General features: G+C 36.1%; 2 protein-coding genes and 5 long non-coding RNA genes across 13 annotated transcripts; 3 read left to right on the forward strand and 4 right to left on the reverse strand.

The window, feature by feature from the left end:
- Window positions 1-960: 960 nt before the first annotated feature.
- Window positions 961-5,434, reverse strand: AT2G31740 (S-adenosyl-L-methionine-dependent methyltransferases superfamily protein). 2 transcript variants are annotated; one of them, NM_179840.2, is made up of 16 exons: window positions 4,790-5,434; window positions 4,591-4,692; window positions 4,397-4,463; window positions 4,110-4,282; window positions 3,713-3,970; window positions 3,523-3,606; window positions 3,379-3,426; window positions 3,231-3,292; window positions 3,057-3,105; window positions 2,586-2,835; window positions 2,380-2,504; window positions 2,207-2,287; window positions 2,058-2,132; window positions 1,784-1,950; window positions 1,544-1,694; window positions 961-1,423 (listed from the first exon to the last, which is right to left on the reverse strand). In NM_179840.2, the coding sequence occupies exons 1-16, from the start codon at window positions 5,174-5,176 to the stop codon at window positions 1,220-1,222; spliced, it is 2,283 nt and encodes a 760-aa protein (NP_850171.1). In that variant the 5' UTR covers window positions 5,177-5,434; the 3' UTR covers window positions 961-1,219. The 2 variants fall into 2 exon arrangements, with proteins under 2 accessions (NP_850171.1, NP_001324378.1); NM_001336346.1 differs by having other exon boundaries at window positions 1,006-1,423; window positions 4,397-4,692; window positions 4,790-5,279.
- Window positions 5,435-7,284: 1,850 nt separating this feature from the next.
- Window positions 7,285-10,395, forward strand: UGT74D1 (UDP-glucosyl transferase 74D1; the record flags this gene model as incomplete). 2 transcript variants are annotated; one of them, NM_001336347.1, is made up of 3 exons in its annotated part: window positions 7,400-8,123; window positions 9,312-10,033; window positions 10,290-10,395. In NM_001336347.1, the coding sequence occupies exons 1-3, from the start codon at window positions 7,479-7,481 to the stop codon at window positions 10,393-10,395; spliced, it is 1,473 nt and encodes a 490-aa protein (NP_001325305.1). In that variant the 5' UTR covers window positions 7,400-7,478. The 2 variants fall into 2 exon arrangements, with proteins under 2 accessions (NP_180734.1, NP_001325305.1); NM_128733.5 differs by lacking the exon at window positions 10,290-10,395 and having other exon boundaries at window positions 7,285-8,123; window positions 9,312-10,190.
- On the reverse strand, window positions 7,307-12,442 carry AT2G31751. 5 transcript variants are annotated; one of them, NR_140686.1, is made up of 7 exons: window positions 12,093-12,281; window positions 11,725-11,845; window positions 11,607-11,644; window positions 11,427-11,473; window positions 11,125-11,160; window positions 10,999-11,052; window positions 9,508-10,872 (listed from the first exon to the last, which is right to left on the reverse strand). It is a non-coding gene; the product is annotated as an other RNA (long non-coding RNA). The 5 variants fall into 5 exon arrangements; NR_140687.1 differs by lacking the exons at window positions 9,508-10,872; window positions 12,093-12,281 and having other exon boundaries at window positions 10,982-11,052; window positions 11,577-11,644; window positions 11,725-11,959; NR_140685.1 differs by having other exon boundaries at window positions 7,307-11,052; window positions 11,577-12,442.
- Window positions 12,443-13,378: 936 nt separating this feature from the next.
- On the forward strand, window positions 13,379-13,799 carry AT2G08445. Its single transcript, NR_140344.1, has one exon. It is a non-coding gene; the product is annotated as an other RNA (long non-coding RNA).
- AT2G08450 lies at window positions 13,701-14,087 on the reverse strand. Its single transcript, NR_140345.1, has one exon. It is a non-coding gene; the product is annotated as an other RNA (long non-coding RNA).
- A 451-nt stretch (window positions 14,088-14,538) lies between these two features.
- Window positions 14,539-15,494, forward strand: AT2G08460. The gene has a single exon (NR_140347.1). It is a non-coding gene; the product is annotated as an other RNA (long non-coding RNA).
- AT2G08455 lies at window positions 14,539-15,528 on the reverse strand. The gene has a single exon (NR_140346.1). It is a non-coding gene; the product is annotated as an other RNA (long non-coding RNA).
- Between the last annotated feature and the right edge of the window lie 46 nt (window positions 15,529-15,574).

Raw genomic sequence — 15,574 nt, forward strand, 5'->3', positions numbered from 1 at the left:
TCAATCGAAACTATATTATATGTGTTATTCAGTACTATTTGACGGTTAGGAAATAATTACTATAGTAGTAATTAGGAAGTAACTTGAAGAATTTAGTTTAGTGTATATATTTGGAGTTAGGGAATGTAATGGAAATGTAAAAATTTGACAGCTAATGTACAACCAATGGTGAGAGAGGTCCTTTTACCAGTCCCAGATAGAAGTCGCTTTCATTATTTTCATAATAAAATAATAAATAAGCTAATAATTTTGAAAGTGACATTTGATTGTTTTTTATGTAGTTTTGTCAAAATGATTTTGACCAATTCTTCTGCATCTGTCACTTCTTTTTCAACTTTGTGCTTTTTCTTGTTTTGTTATCCTTTCTTTGAAATTTTCTACGAGGGAGGTTGGTTAATGCAGCGTACCCTTTGGTTGATATCCGAGTATATTCACATTTTCAAGTTTCAACGACACAGCTTTTTGTTTATATGGAACAGAATCTATCTTCTTTTGTTTCTCCAAAGTAAACAGCTAAATACTAACCCAAAATTGAAAAGCATAAACAAATAGTTGAATCTAACCAAACAAACAGAAAAAACAAACCTAACTATAACTAAAAGGCAAAAAATATAACAACAATATTGATTACATGCAAAATATTTGAAATGTTTACAAATGTCCAATTGATCAGCGTTCCATATCGGACCCACGCGGTTTCTGAATTTGTTTCTTTGCCACAAATGTTTTTCTTTTGTCTTCGCGGCGACCAGATTTTGGTTTAGGTGTTTCAATTTATATCTCTCTTACGTACGTACCAAAATCGGCCTGTATCAAAGGCTTTCTTTCCCAAATTACAATATTACAACCATAATTATTATAGCTCCAATGAATAAACAGCAATTATGCTAATCACCATTCGAGCATTTCTTAGCAACAATAAGGAAGATCACTCAAATCAGAAACAATACGGATAGTTCCCAAAAATGCACAAAATTAATCAAGACATTGATGTTTAACTTACATTCCAACTTCACTATCATCCAAATTGAATGCTTCAATAAGTTGGTAGGTCTAACAATCATAAAGGTTATGAAAAAAACTCCACGCTTCATTTTCCATTTGCGTATGGACGAAACTAGGTGTATTGTATATAATATAGTCTCAAAAATTTCAATCTTAACTTATAACAGAAATATATCTCACACGTCTTTTTAAAACGAAATAATAAAGAATGTTTTTATTTCCAGCATTTCAGCTTCTTTGTAGCGTCTATGATGCTTTGCTTCGTTTCCAATCTCTGGCACTTGAGCAATCCCTCCAGTATAACTGCAGATTCTGGAATATCGTTCTCGCTGATTACAGATTCAGAGCAAAGCCCAAAGAGCACTACGTTTACGTCATCTTCCTCTTCTAGTTGCAGGCCAAATAAATGATCGAAAACCTTGGCAAAAAACAAAACAATAGAGATCAATTCTATGACTCAATTTCCGTGCAATAGTATCAGATCAGATTTGTGAAAATATGCAGAGAATTTACAAGGAATGAATCACATTTGCTTTACCTTTTTCATTCTTGATACTACCATATCTTTGACGGACTGTGATCTCGTGACCAAATTCACTATGAAAAGACCGTGCTGAGGGAGAGCTTGCTTAACCGAAAGAAGAAATGTCTCTTCGATAAAATCAGATGCAGGGCAGGTTAATCCGCCGCTGCAGACAAGAGATCAAACAAGAAAACAATCAGGCTTACCATGTGGGTAAATTCATAGATATGTGAATTTACTTGCCATGTCTTTTACCTTGAATCTGCTGAATCCACATCTATAATTAAAATGTCAGGACAAATTCCACCTTGTGTATTGTGAGTGGTTGAATCTCCATTTGAGCCAATGTTTGACGATTCCTCAGACGAAGCTTCAGAGTTTGTTATATCTCTAATGAATTTGATCCCATCAGCAATATGCACCTATTATAAGAATGCGAACGAGCTGAGTGATGGTGCATATAATAGAATAGAATATAAACATGTTAAAGTTTAGCCAGCACTTTTGTTGTAAAGAGGGAGAATTTTACCTTCAAGCGATCATTTTGTGTGAAACCAAAGTAATCCTTGCCAACACTAAGCATTACTGGGTCAAGCTCAACCGCCTATTCAACAGGATACAGAATATGAGTGGCAATAGAAAATACTCAACTTGATTAATCCTTTAAACTGAAATTACCTCAATACTGAAAAATGGCAAGCATCCATGGAGGAACATGGGAAGTAATCCTGCTCCAAGACCAATTACAACAGTCTTAACCTGAAAAGCATCAGAACATTTCTGGATCAGTACAAGGCAAAGAAAAGATTCAGATCGGTTGCACCGTGAGGCCACAACTTAATAATGCTCACCATCGTTCCGCATGACTCAGCCTTCTTCAAGTAGGAAGATACCAATGTGAATCCAGAAATAATTCCAGTGTGGTAAGAGCTAGCCAGATAATCATGAGAGACCCTCATAAGAGGCCTGCTCGGTTCTGAAATGGATACATGTAAAAAAGATCATGAAACTTTTCACCTGAAATGTATCAAAACACTTACAGAAGTACGATTTTTACCTTGGTTTTGCTTTTTATTTCCCTTTCGCTTCGATTGGGAAACATTTTTAGTTTTTTCTTTCTGAGACTGTTCAAGAATCTCACCATCCTCTACAAGCAAAGCTTCAGACTGTATCAAACCCTCAGTCCTTTTGAATACAAGTCGTCGAAATGCCAAATCACTAGAAGTAGACAAGTCTTCTAAATTACTAGGAGCGCTTTCATAAACCACATCTTCAACAACCACTTTCCCAGTCATAGGAGATGTAACCTACAAATCGAAATGAATAGTAAGAAACAAAAAAGATCCCCATAACTACGTATTCTAACCAATCAGTAGTATTAAAATTTGCTAAAATAGTGGTGGATAAAAGTCTAATCACGGAGATCAATAAAGGAAACGATGATCATATTTGTGAAAGGCGAGAAATAGAAGAGACAACAAATAACAGTTTTATTAAGTGATTAATTGGGTATATCTAGTAATAATACCTCGTGGACAGTATCACGCTTTTTTATCCCATCACTTGCCATCATATACCTACAGCACCAATTCAATTCAACTACTAATTAACAAGCAATAATGGCGGAAACAAAATGAGTTAGGATTACTGTTGCACCAAAAATCATGGAGAATATAGTAAAAAAAAAATCCGATAAACATACGGAATGCGAGCTTCATCATCATTTCTGGGAGCTAGTTGTGTCACCATTGGAGATAAATCATTCTGAGATGAATAAGTTACCAGATAAAATCGATCAATAAGTAAACAACATAATGCATCAGACAACTCAAAATGTAGATAGTACCTACCTGGATATCCTCCATGGTGGCTCCACTATGGCTACTGTCGAGAAAAACCTTCATCAAGAAATTAAGATGTGTTTAGAATCTCATGCCGAAAATAGATCACGGTAACATGGTGTATATAAAGAGGTTTTACCATAAAAAGCTTACCATTATGAGACGAGCGGCCTGAGAACTCTCGACAACCTGCCACTGTCCTTCTTCTGAACAGAACAGCCACTCATGAGCACGAGTCTGAAATTTAACACTCCTTTTAATAGATCAAACAAAATTAAACAATATATTCACAGCAATTTCCAGAACTTAAATATTAAGGATTTATGATGTTGACAAAGCTTACCTTGGGGACAAGAAAAACACCACAATAATATACAAATGGCTCAGTTTGTTTCTGAGCATCAAGAAGCACGGCCCTATAACTGAAATTGCTTCCTTGGCCACCCAAAGTAAATTTTATACGGCGACCTTCAGTAAGCTCTGCCAAATCTCCTTTAATACCAAGTTTCAAATCTTCATGCGAGTACAATAAGTCTGAGCCATTATTGCAGTCTCTACGTATTTTGTTCTCGCTCTCGACGGCTTCACGCATGCCAGAACCCTACATTGTAAGTCAGAATCATATATTACACTGGAGAATTACACAAGTGTTTTAAAGAGCTAGAAAAAATCGATATATGAAGGGAAAGGTGGTTGAATTTACAATTGTGTTAAAGTCAAACTAAACAGGAAATAATTACCTGACTATCATTGCGGCCAAGAGATACAAGTTCGAAAGCAGAGGTTATCTCATGCAACAAAACGGAATTTTCCTTTTCAGCCACCACCATATATGTCTTAAGCTTCGAGCGTTTTTGAGCAATTGAATGAACATTCATCTTCCAACCAAAACGAAATCTTGAAAAAAGCAATGCTGCGCAAAAACACTAAGAATGTCACTAAAACAGACAATAGAATGAAGATAACAATAACTATGAAATAGCTTCACATAATAATAATAACAGAAGCAAAGGTGTTGGAGGTGTACCTAAGACATGAGACTCCGCCAACGTTAGACAAATAAACTTCCCCCCAGGTTTCAAAACCCGCTTGGCCTGAGAAAAGAGTTACTAATGATCAAACTGAATCAAGCTCAAGCATTTAAAGCACATAACTTTCATTGTTTGATCCAACACTCATCCAATTTATGCAATCCCTTAAACAAAAGAAGTTCACTAAGACCTCTGATAAGTATTGATTTCCCAGCTTGGTACCAACTTCTGGCTCCATCAAAGCATCAAGAGCACCTTTATCTAGAACCGTATCAAAAGACTCATCAGCCAACTGCGTAATAGAAAAAGTAAAAATATTTAGTGAATGAGAGACAGAACAAGGATCAGCTAGAAACCAAAAAAAAACAGAGCACAAAAGGAACCAAAACCTGCATCTTTGTTATATCCATAACTCGCCAACGCAGTTCAGGCCGAGTCCGAATGTTCCGACGAAGCATATCGGAGATAACAACTTTGGAGAAGTCAACATTAGTGATGTCACGGAATCCAGCATCGTACAAATGCTCAGTAAGGCGGGAGTTTCCACATCCAGGAACCAGAATCTGAAGCGAATCAGAAGAAGAAGATGAAGAATCTTGGAGGAGAGGTAAAAGCGAGTCATGGAGCTGAGGCCACTCAGCATACCACTCGAAAGAGTCGTCGTTGCCTCTGAGAGTGAAGAATTTGTCCCAATTCTCTTTGCTGGTGAAATCTTCGAGGGTTTGTAAAAAATCATCTGTTGAAGCTGCTGCTTTGTTTCCTTTCTTCTTCCCCATATCTCTGCTATGGAAACACACCCAAGTCCCAAAAACCCTAATTTTCCAGACTTAAGGATTTACACTTACCACACGGTGACGACTGACGAAGACTTGGAGGTGGTGGATGCTGAAGTCGGAGTACGGTTTAAATTTGGTTCAAAGTCGAATCGAAACTAATCAATTAAACCAAACCGAACCGGAAAGCTAACCAAAACCATCGAGTCAGAGTCTGCTGTGGGCTTAAATTGGGTCAGAATGTTGAAGATAAAATATTTGGGCCTCATACATATGTGTTTTGATTGATAAATCATGAATTCTCATAATCGGTTTAAACTTTCTTTTTTTTTGACTAAACAAAAATTTATAATCGGCTATCTAGAATCATAAATTTTTTAAGTAAATCGAAAGTGAATTTATTTATATCAGAATTTTTGTTTTATATAATATATGGATACATTTTTTGTCATAATGGATAGAGACACTGCCATCAAATATATGGATGCTAAATTGTTCATTTTTCAAGAAAAACTTGGCACCTACCATTAGATAAACCAAAAGTTGAATTGAAAGGTTTTTAGTTTTTAGTTATTCTCACTTTTGCAATTGGGGTTTCATGCTTACATAAGCAATGACATCAATAGCTATAATTTGATGGCAGTGTCTCTCTTCTCCGAAGATGACAAGAATATATGAACAGGTATATCAAGTCAAGTCTCTTTTGTTTTCGATATAAACAACATATCATCAATCATTACTCCGAATGTATATTTAAAGTTATGGTAAATTATTGTCACATTATACAACTCTCGATCCTTATATCTAAATACGTTAAAAATGTATAAAAGACAAAAGTTAACCTATTTGAAAAGATTATTGTCACATTTCACCTCGAATATTTAATGTCAAAAGATTTTATTTGAAAACTTCGAAAAATATATGTGTTTAATCGGAGACGAAAAACGAATCACATTGGTTATGACGTAACTAAAAGGATACATCATAAATGATTTAACATAGAGAATTTCATTTTGAAGACCATATTATTGATACCGATATATGCATAGCATCCTCTAAATGCTAATGAAACTCAGGTATCTAGACGATGAAAAAACAAAATAAAAAACAAAAAAAAACGATATGTCATTTTTCGTAGTTTGGACGTGCAGACTTGGCATGCAATACGGAAATCACCCGAACTTCCATCTACATTTTGGTAAAAAAAATAAAAAAAGTGTTACCTAATTTCTTTTTGCATTTTTTAGTTTTATTTTTGTAACTCGTTAAGTCATTATTAAATTGCACATTCATTTGGATGGACATACATTGTGGGCAGTCACTGTTTTGTTGTCAGAGTCATTGTATTGATATATAGAGCAAACCTAACGAATACAAAAAGCATACGGCACATGGCATGACATTGATATATATACCTTCACAAACCAAACTCACATCCAAAATACTTCTCTTCTTTCTTTAGTTTCTTGTGAAAGATGATTACTTACATGGGTCTGAGCCACACGATTGTCTTACTTTATTTATCCCGTCAAGAATGTTTGGAACTTAAAAATGTTGGTTCTTAATGTAATAAATCTCTAAACGTTACGAGAGAAGGACATATATTACCATGAAAAGACTATGATTAATTTTATTTTATTTTAATTCATTTTCCAGATGCTTCGAAAACAAGGTACCATTTGAAAATACAAGTCTAAGGATGGATGTTGCTAAACCATTATTTATCCTCGTGAGTGTCTTAAGATATAACATATAGTCAAAACATCATCTATATATATAATTAAAAAGAAAGTTTCCTTCCAACGATTCTAAAAATATATTTAATGGTAAGATAAACTTTAGAAGATATATGCAATAGATGGTATAATATATTGACAAACTCATCCAATAGCATAAATCCAAATCTTAGCTTATTTTAATTTTATGTACTCTGATAAGTGATAAATGGTTTCTTTAGTCGACATCTGCTTGATAAAAAACAAAAATAACCCATCGAGGAGGAGGAATCTAGCTGGCGGATATATTGAACCCTATATCTAAAATAGTATCCACCACTAATTTTAAGAATTTACGATCCTTAGGCCATTTGTATGAATACCTTATAATTAACCAAATCACTAACCCACCAACCCCTTTTAACTTTTCTATTTGGTAAAGAGACATATAGAAACAAATCTTTTATATTAAAGTTGCCTATAACTACTATTTTCTACGTTGCATACTTGCATATATCCGATAAATACTTCCGTCATAACAGAGTAAGAGTTTGTATGTAACAAATTTCAACAAAAAGAAGAGAAAAACAATGGGAGAGAAAGCGAAAGCAAATGTGTTAGTCTTCTCATTTCCGATACAAGGTCACATAAACCCTCTCCTCCAATTCTCAAAACGCCTACTCTCTAAAAACGTCAACGTCACATTCCTCACCACTTCCTCCACCCACAACTCCATCCTCCGCCGTGCCATCACCGGCGGAGCCACTGCTCTTCCTCTCTCTTTTGTCCCCATTGACGATGGATTCGAGGAAGATCACCCATCTACGGACACATCTCCCGACTACTTCGCAAAGTTCCAAGAAAACGTATCTCGAAGCCTCTCAGAGCTTATCTCCTCGATGGACCCAAAACCAAACGCCGTCGTTTACGACTCGTGCCTGCCTTATGTCCTCGACGTTTGCCGGAAACATCCTGGCGTTGCTGCGGCGTCGTTTTTCACTCAGTCCTCCACCGTGAACGCGACCTATATTCATTTCTTGCGTGGAGAGTTTAAGGAGTTTCAAAATGATGTCGTTTTGCCTGCAATGCCTCCGCTGAAGGGTAATGACTTACCGGTGTTTCTGTACGATAACAATCTCTGCCGGCCGTTGTTTGAGCTCATTAGTAGCCAGTTCGTGAATGTTGACGACATTGACTTCTTCTTGGTTAACTCTTTCGACGAACTCGAAGTCGAGGTAATTCTCAACTTTAGAGTTTTGTTGTTTATTGTATTTTTCTTAATTATCTGCAAAATGCAATCCAAATAAAAATATTTGGAGGTGATATAATTGTGGATGATATATACTACTATCTTACTGAACCAATTAGTATATGATGTGAAATAAGTCCTTATTCCAATATAGTTGTAGCTAGACTTGTAGCTTTCTAGGTTCGTGGTGAAATTTTTTTAATTCGATGTTGGTACATAATAATAGCAAAAAGATATTAGATAGAAAACACATCATTATTTCAACGGACAAAAAGAACATCATTCATCTTGGGGCCGAAAGATATAGATATATCGATTGGGGCGAAAATCCCAAGGTGCAGATTACTTATAATATATCTTATGCAATTGGTTGGGGTCTTAATTTAACGTGGCAAATATGTAGCCAGAAAACGAATATCGTCTCAAATATACATACGTGTCACGCCGTTTACCTTTCCATTGAAAGCATACATACTGGCTAGGCATGTGGGGATGTGTCCCTGACCAAATTGAGATTTTGCACAACAATTTGATTTATTTTTTAATTCTAGTTTCATTAGTTTAGTTTTATCCTTTATTCTTTTGGTTTAATTCATTAGTTTATTTCATATTTTTCTTAACGATGTTTGCATTTTCGCAAATTACTGTATAAATGTGACATTTGTTTTTAAAAATACTTGCTAAATTGCTTTAATGCGTGTATTAAAGGGAATGATACCTTTTTTATTGTGTCTTTATTACTTCCACTGGTCCCTATTCATCTAATGTTCTTGAAGTCCTTTCTAAGCCTGAAATCCTGATATTAGAAAACGTGGTCATGTTTGGTTCAAACTAGGAATTTTAGTCCGAAAGCTTTCACGATAGGTCGGGAGACTCGGGACGGTTGATTGACACATTTACATGTCAAAGTGTCTTTTTGGGGTATGGCCTTATGGGTTTCAGCTTATCTATCAATTTCAAAATGAAACAGGTTTCCTTGTTTTAGGAAGAAAATAGTTGACGTGGGTCATATACTGGTGACAACCAATTATTATAGATGCAATAAATGTTATGATTGTAATTAATGAAGTACATAAAAGCATGCATGAAATTGATTTGATTGATTTTGAAACTGATCTTATATACAATCAACCTATCAACGTTTCTTTAATGCGTGTATTAATCCTTTTTTCAGGTGCTACAATGGATGAAAAACCAATGGCCGGTCAAGAACATAGGACCGATGATTCCATCAATGTACTTAGACAAACGATTAGCAGGTGACAAAGACTACGGAATCAACCTCTTCAATGCCCAAGTCAACGAATGCCTTGATTGGCTTGACTCAAAACCGCCCGGTTCAGTGATCTACGTGTCTTTTGGAAGCTTGGCCGTCTTAAAAGACGATCAAATGATAGAAGTCGCGGCTGGTCTAAAACAAACTGGCCATAACTTCTTATGGGTTGTTAGAGAAACTGAAACAAAGAAGCTTCCAAGCAATTACATAGAGGACATTTGTGACAAGGGATTGATAGTGAATTGGAGTCCTCAATTACAAGTTCTTGCACATAAATCAATCGGTTGTTTCATGACTCATTGCGGGTGGAATTCGACTTTAGAGGCATTGAGCTTAGGAGTTGCTTTGATAGGAATGCCGGCTTATAGCGACCAGCCGACTAATGCTAAGTTTATTGAAGATGTGTGGAAGGTTGGGGTTAGGGTTAAGGCAGATCAAAATGGGTTTGTTCCGAAGGAAGAGATTGTGAGATGTGTTGGAGAAGTTATGGAAGATATGTCGGAGAAAGGGAAGGAGATTAGAAAAAATGCTCGGAGGTTGATGGAGTTTGCAAGGGAAGCTTTGTCTGATGGAGGAAATTCTGATAAGAATATTGATGAGTTTGTTGCTAAAATTGTGAGGTAAAGTGACTGTATGATTAATCTTTGATGCTTAATTAATAATGTGTTTTTAAGAGTTTTCAAAGGACGAAATGTTTAGAATGTAACTTGTTGGTTTCTTTCAAAGTTATTTATGATGTGAACAATGTGATCTAAAATGGTGTTGAACTTGGGAAATTAGGATTGAAGAATAGAAAAACCAGGATAGTTTGTTCTTTTGGGATCATATTGATTTTCTTCAAAGTTATCTATTAGTGTTTGCTATAATGGGTTATAGAAGCATTGAAGCCTACAGAAGTGGTAGGTATTTGAGCAGTTGGTGGTTGCTGAGAACTTCCTCCGGTTACACTTTGGGAGCTGAGGCCTTGCAGTACGTAGTTTGAGAAACTCAGAGGGTCGGGTGGATAGGGTCGTAAAAACTCTAAACGCCCTCTTGATCTTGAGGTTCGCAAAGTCCTTGGAGTAAAAGTGTCGACTCGGTCAGCATAAGTATTATGAGCTGACGTGATTTTGGAGCAACTTGCGGTAAGGGCTGCAAGCTGAGTGTTGTAACGCTCCTCAAACGAAATGAACTTCTCTAACAGTTCATTGATAAGCCTCTTATATAAACTATAAACCTTAGTAAGTAGTTTCATAAACTTCTGTTTAGCACTCATTCATCATACAATATAAGCAATTGCATTTAGAGTATGTGTTCGTGTCATGTATTTATGTTTGTATTAGTGTGAGCACAAAAGTTACGTTTGTGTGTATGTTTACGTTTAGTGTATGCATTCGTGTTATGCGTATATTTGTATCAGTGTGCTCTACAGACGTGGGTGCTTAATTGAGGTTTGGTTCTAAAGGAAAAATTAATCCACCTAAAAAAACACACATGGAAATATTAAATTTGCAGCCAAAGGAGAAATATGCCAACAATACTAAAATATCTAAAAATATTCATGCGTAAGCGTAAATGTATTAAGTAAACTTCGGAATCTACTTACTTGGAAATAGGAGTGTTGAAGACGACGCACACCCCAAAAGCTCCAATCATGCCTCTGATTAAAGAATTAAAGAGTTTATGCTTTGACATAAATAAAACTTGCAATAATAATTGGATCAATACTTACATCTTACGCATGTACACAATGCCTTCTTTACGGTTCCTGCAAAAAGAATATAAAGATTTTTCAAATTTTGATTCTACAAATGGTAACTAAGACATGTAAGCGTTAAGTGCCTTTAACCGTGCTTTATTTTAAGTCTTACAAGTTTAATATAAAAACTAAAAGAGTATTAGTCACGAATTCATTGATGTTAGGCCAAACATTATAACTATATGATATTGTACGTGATATTGAACATTCACTACAACAATTCAAACACAACGAGTAACACTATAATATTTCAAACTCAGGGAGAGAAGTCAAACCTGAGAAAGATCACGTACACTTACTCCATTTTCTTGGTCTTGTGAAACTAAAAAAACAGATAAATAGTTATAAAAGACTATGTGATCTAAGGTTGTAATCAATTAACGAACTAAAAACTCCATCAAGGAAAAATATTACGAAAATCATACCTTGTTTTGGAAGGCGAAAGAGACACTTACCTGATTAAAAGAGGGAAAGATACAGTCTGCACGTTGGACTTTTTAATGCAGAATATTGTAAGTTAGAACAAAATGTCCCACTGAATATCATATCTCAGTGAGATTCGTGATGACTTACCTTTGGTGCCTTATCTCTCTCTCCCTTTCTCGCCTTGCTCGAGCCTCGACCCATCAAGCGTTGCACAATGATGTGCCTTCGCTAACAGGAAGAGTTTCAAGAGCTATGCAAAGAGGATTAACTACATGTTTTAATGCATTTTCCAATCAGTTATCATTAGACAAGTCTTATAAAAGATACTTTATCTCTATTAATAAGCAGATCATTGAGTTCTATAAAAGAACATTTATTCTCCATCAATAAGCAGATCATTGAGTTCTATAGTAGAACATGGAATTTACTCTCCATCAATTTGCAGATCATTGAGTTTTAGAAAAGCCTTAAAATAAAGGCAAATCCATGCAGAAACTTGAAGTTATGCTGCCCACCTAGCAATATATAGAACTGTGACAAGTGTTACAGTGTTAATCACAGCTTGCTTGCTTATTCCTCCATCCTTGCAAGAGAATTCCCCATTCAGACATCATTAGACAAGTCTTATAAGCATATCATTGAATTTCTCGTTCTTACGACATCATTAGAAAAGCCTTAATGAAGGCAATTCTATGCAGAGACTTGAAGTTATGCTGCCCAGACAGCATTATATAGACAATCAGATTCAATTATCCAATCTTTGAACATAAACAAGACTTACAGACTTCAATCAATCATAATCTTGCTTGTCATTTTTAAAGTCGTGAGTAACTGTTGTCTCAAGACCGAAACAAGAAACCAAACATAATCCATATGTCTGTCTAAGTGGTTTTATAGCCGTGGGTACTAAGAATGATCAATGTTCAGTCTCAAGTCTCAGTCTAAAGACTAAAGTTTGAAGCCATGGGTACCATTTTCATTGCACCAAACATAACCCAAGCCAATGTTTTGTCCCTCAAGTGTCTTTCTAAAGACTTTTCAAAACTCAATCCAATATTTTGTCCCTCATGTCTCTGTCTAAAGACTTGTCATTTTTAATGGGTAACTGTTGTCTAAAGACCGAAATTAAAAACTGAATATGATCCATATGTCTAATGTCTAAGTGGTTTTAAAGCCGTAGATACTAAGAAGAATCAATGTTCAGTCTCAAATCTCACTCTAAAGACTAAAGTTTGAAGCCGTGGGTACCATTTTCTTCGTACCAAACATAACCCAAGCCAATGTTTTGTCTTTCAAGTCTCTGTCTAAAGACTTTTCATAACCCAATCCAATGTTTTGTCCCTCAAGTCTCTGTTTAAAGACTTGTCATTTTTAAACCCCTGGGTAACTATTGTCTAAAGACCAACACAAGAAACCAAACATGATCCATATGTCTAAGTGATTTTAAAGCCGTGGGTACTAAGAAGGATCAATGTTCAGTCTCAAGTCTCAGTCTAAAGACTAAAGTTTGAAGCCGTGGGTACCATTTTCATTGCTTCAAACATAAACCAAGCCAATGTTTTGTCCCTCAAGTCTCTATCTAAAGACTTGTCATAACCCAATCCAATGTTTTGTCCCTCAAGTCTCTGTCTAAAGACTTGTCATTTTTAAACCCGTTGGTAACTGTTGTCTAAAGACAGAAACAAGAAACCAAACATGATCCATATGTCTGTGTGATTTTAAAGCCGTGGCTACCAAGACGGATCAACGTTCAGTCTCAAGTCTCAGTGTAAAGACTTGTCATAACCCATTCCAATGTTTTGTCCCTCAAGTCTCTGTCTATAAACTTGTCATAACCCAATCCAATGTTTTGTCTCTCAAGTCTCGTCTAAAGACTTGTAATTTTTAAAGCCGTGGGTAACTATTGTCTAAGAAACAAGAAACCAAACATGATCCATATGTCTGTGTGATTTTAAAGCCGTGGCTACCAAGACGGATCAACGTTCAGTCTCAAGTCTCAGTGTAAAGACTTGTCATAACCCATTCCAATGTTTTGTCCCTCAAGTCTCTATCTATAGACTTGTCATAACCCAATCCAATGTTTTGTCTCTCAAGTCTCGTCTAAAGACTTGTAATTTTTAAAGCCGTGGGTAACTATTGTCTAAGACCGAAACAAGAAACCAAACATGATCCATATGTCTTTGTGATTTAAAAGCCGTGGGCACCAAGAAGGATCAACGTTCAGTCTCACTCTCAAGTCTCAATCTAAAGACTAAAGTTTGAAGCCGTGGGTACCATTTTCATTGCACCAACATAACCCAATCCAATGTTTTGTCCCTCAAGTCTCAGTCTAAAGACTTGTCATAACCCAATCCAATGTTTTGTCCCTCAAGTCTCTGTCTAAAGACTTGTAATAACTCAATCCAATGTCTTGTCCCTCAAGTCTCTGTCTAAAGACTTGTAACTTTTAAAGCCGTGGGTAACTATTGTCTAAAGACCGAAACAAGAAACAAAACATGATCCATATGTCTTTGTGATTTTAAAGCCGTGGGTACCAAGAATGATCAACGTTCAGTCTCAAGTCTCAGTCTAAAGACTAAAGTTTGAAGCCGTGGGTACCATTTTCATTGCACCAACATAACTCAAGCCAATGTTTTGTCCCTCAAGTCTCAGTCTAAAGACTTGTCACAACCCAATCCAATGTTTTGTCCCTCAAGTCTCTCTCTAAAGACTTGTCATAACTCAATCCAATGTCTTGTCCCTCAAGTCTCTGTCTAAAGACTTGTAACTTTTAAAGCCGTGGGTAACTATTGTCTAAAGACGGAAACAAGAAACCAAACATGATCCATATGTCTTTGTGATTTTAAAGTCGTGGGTACCAAGAATGATCAACGTTCAGTCTCAAGTCTCAGTCTAAAGACTAAAGTTTGAAGCCGTGGGTACCATTTTCATTGCACCAACATAACTCAAGCCAATGTTTTGTCCCTCAAGTCTCAGTCTAAAGAGTTGTCACAACCCAATCCAATGTTTTGTCCCTCAAGTCTTTGTCTAAAGACTTGTCATAACTCAATCCAATGTCTTGTCCCTCAAGTCTCTGTCTAAAGACTTGTAACTTTTAAAGTCGTGGGTAACTATTGTCTAAAGACGGAAACAAGAAACCAAACATGATCCATATGTCTTTGTGATTTTAAAGTCGTGGGTACCAAGAATGATCAACGTTCAGTCTCAAGTCTCAGTCTAAAGACTAAAGTTTGAAGCCGTGGGTACCATTTTCAGTGCACCAACATAACTCAAGCCAATGTTTTGTCCCTCAAGTCTCACTCTAAAGACTTGTCACAACCCAATCCAATGTTTTGTCCCTCAAGTCTTTATCTAAAGACTTGTCATAACTCAATCCAATGTCTTGTCCCTCAAGTCTCTGTCTAAAGACTTGTAACTTTTAAAGCCGTGGGTAACTATTGTCTAAAGACCGAAACAAGAAACGAAACATGATCCATATGTCTTTATGATTTTAAAGCCGTGGGTACCTAGAATGATCAACGTTCAGTCTCAAGTCTCAGTCTAAAGACTAAAGTTTGAAGCCGTGGGTACCATTTTCATTGCACCAACATAACTCAAGCCAATGTTTTGTCCCTCAAGTCTCAGTCTAAATACTTGTCACAACCCAATCCAATGTTTTGTCCCTCAAGTCTCTATCTAAAGACTTGTCATAACTCAATCCAATGTCTTGTCCCTCAAGTCTCTGTCTAAAGACTTGTAACTTTTAAAGCCGTGGGTAACTATTGTCTAAAGACCGAAACAAGAAACCAAACATGATCCATATGTTTAAGTGATTTTAAAGCCGTGGGTACCAAGAAGGATCAACGTTCAGTCTCAAGTCTCAATCTAAAGACTAAAGTTTGAAGCCGTGGGTACCATTTTCATTGCACCAACATAAGTCAAGCCAATGTTTTGACCATCAAGTCTCAGTCTAAAGACTTGTCACAACCCAATCCAATGTTTTGTCCCTCAAGTCTCT

The sequence above is a fragment of the Arabidopsis thaliana genome, chromosome 2 (assembly GCF_000001735.4).
Source record: "Arabidopsis thaliana chromosome 2, partial sequence".
Taxonomy (NCBI): Eukaryota; Viridiplantae; Streptophyta; class Magnoliopsida; order Brassicales; family Brassicaceae; genus Arabidopsis; species Arabidopsis thaliana.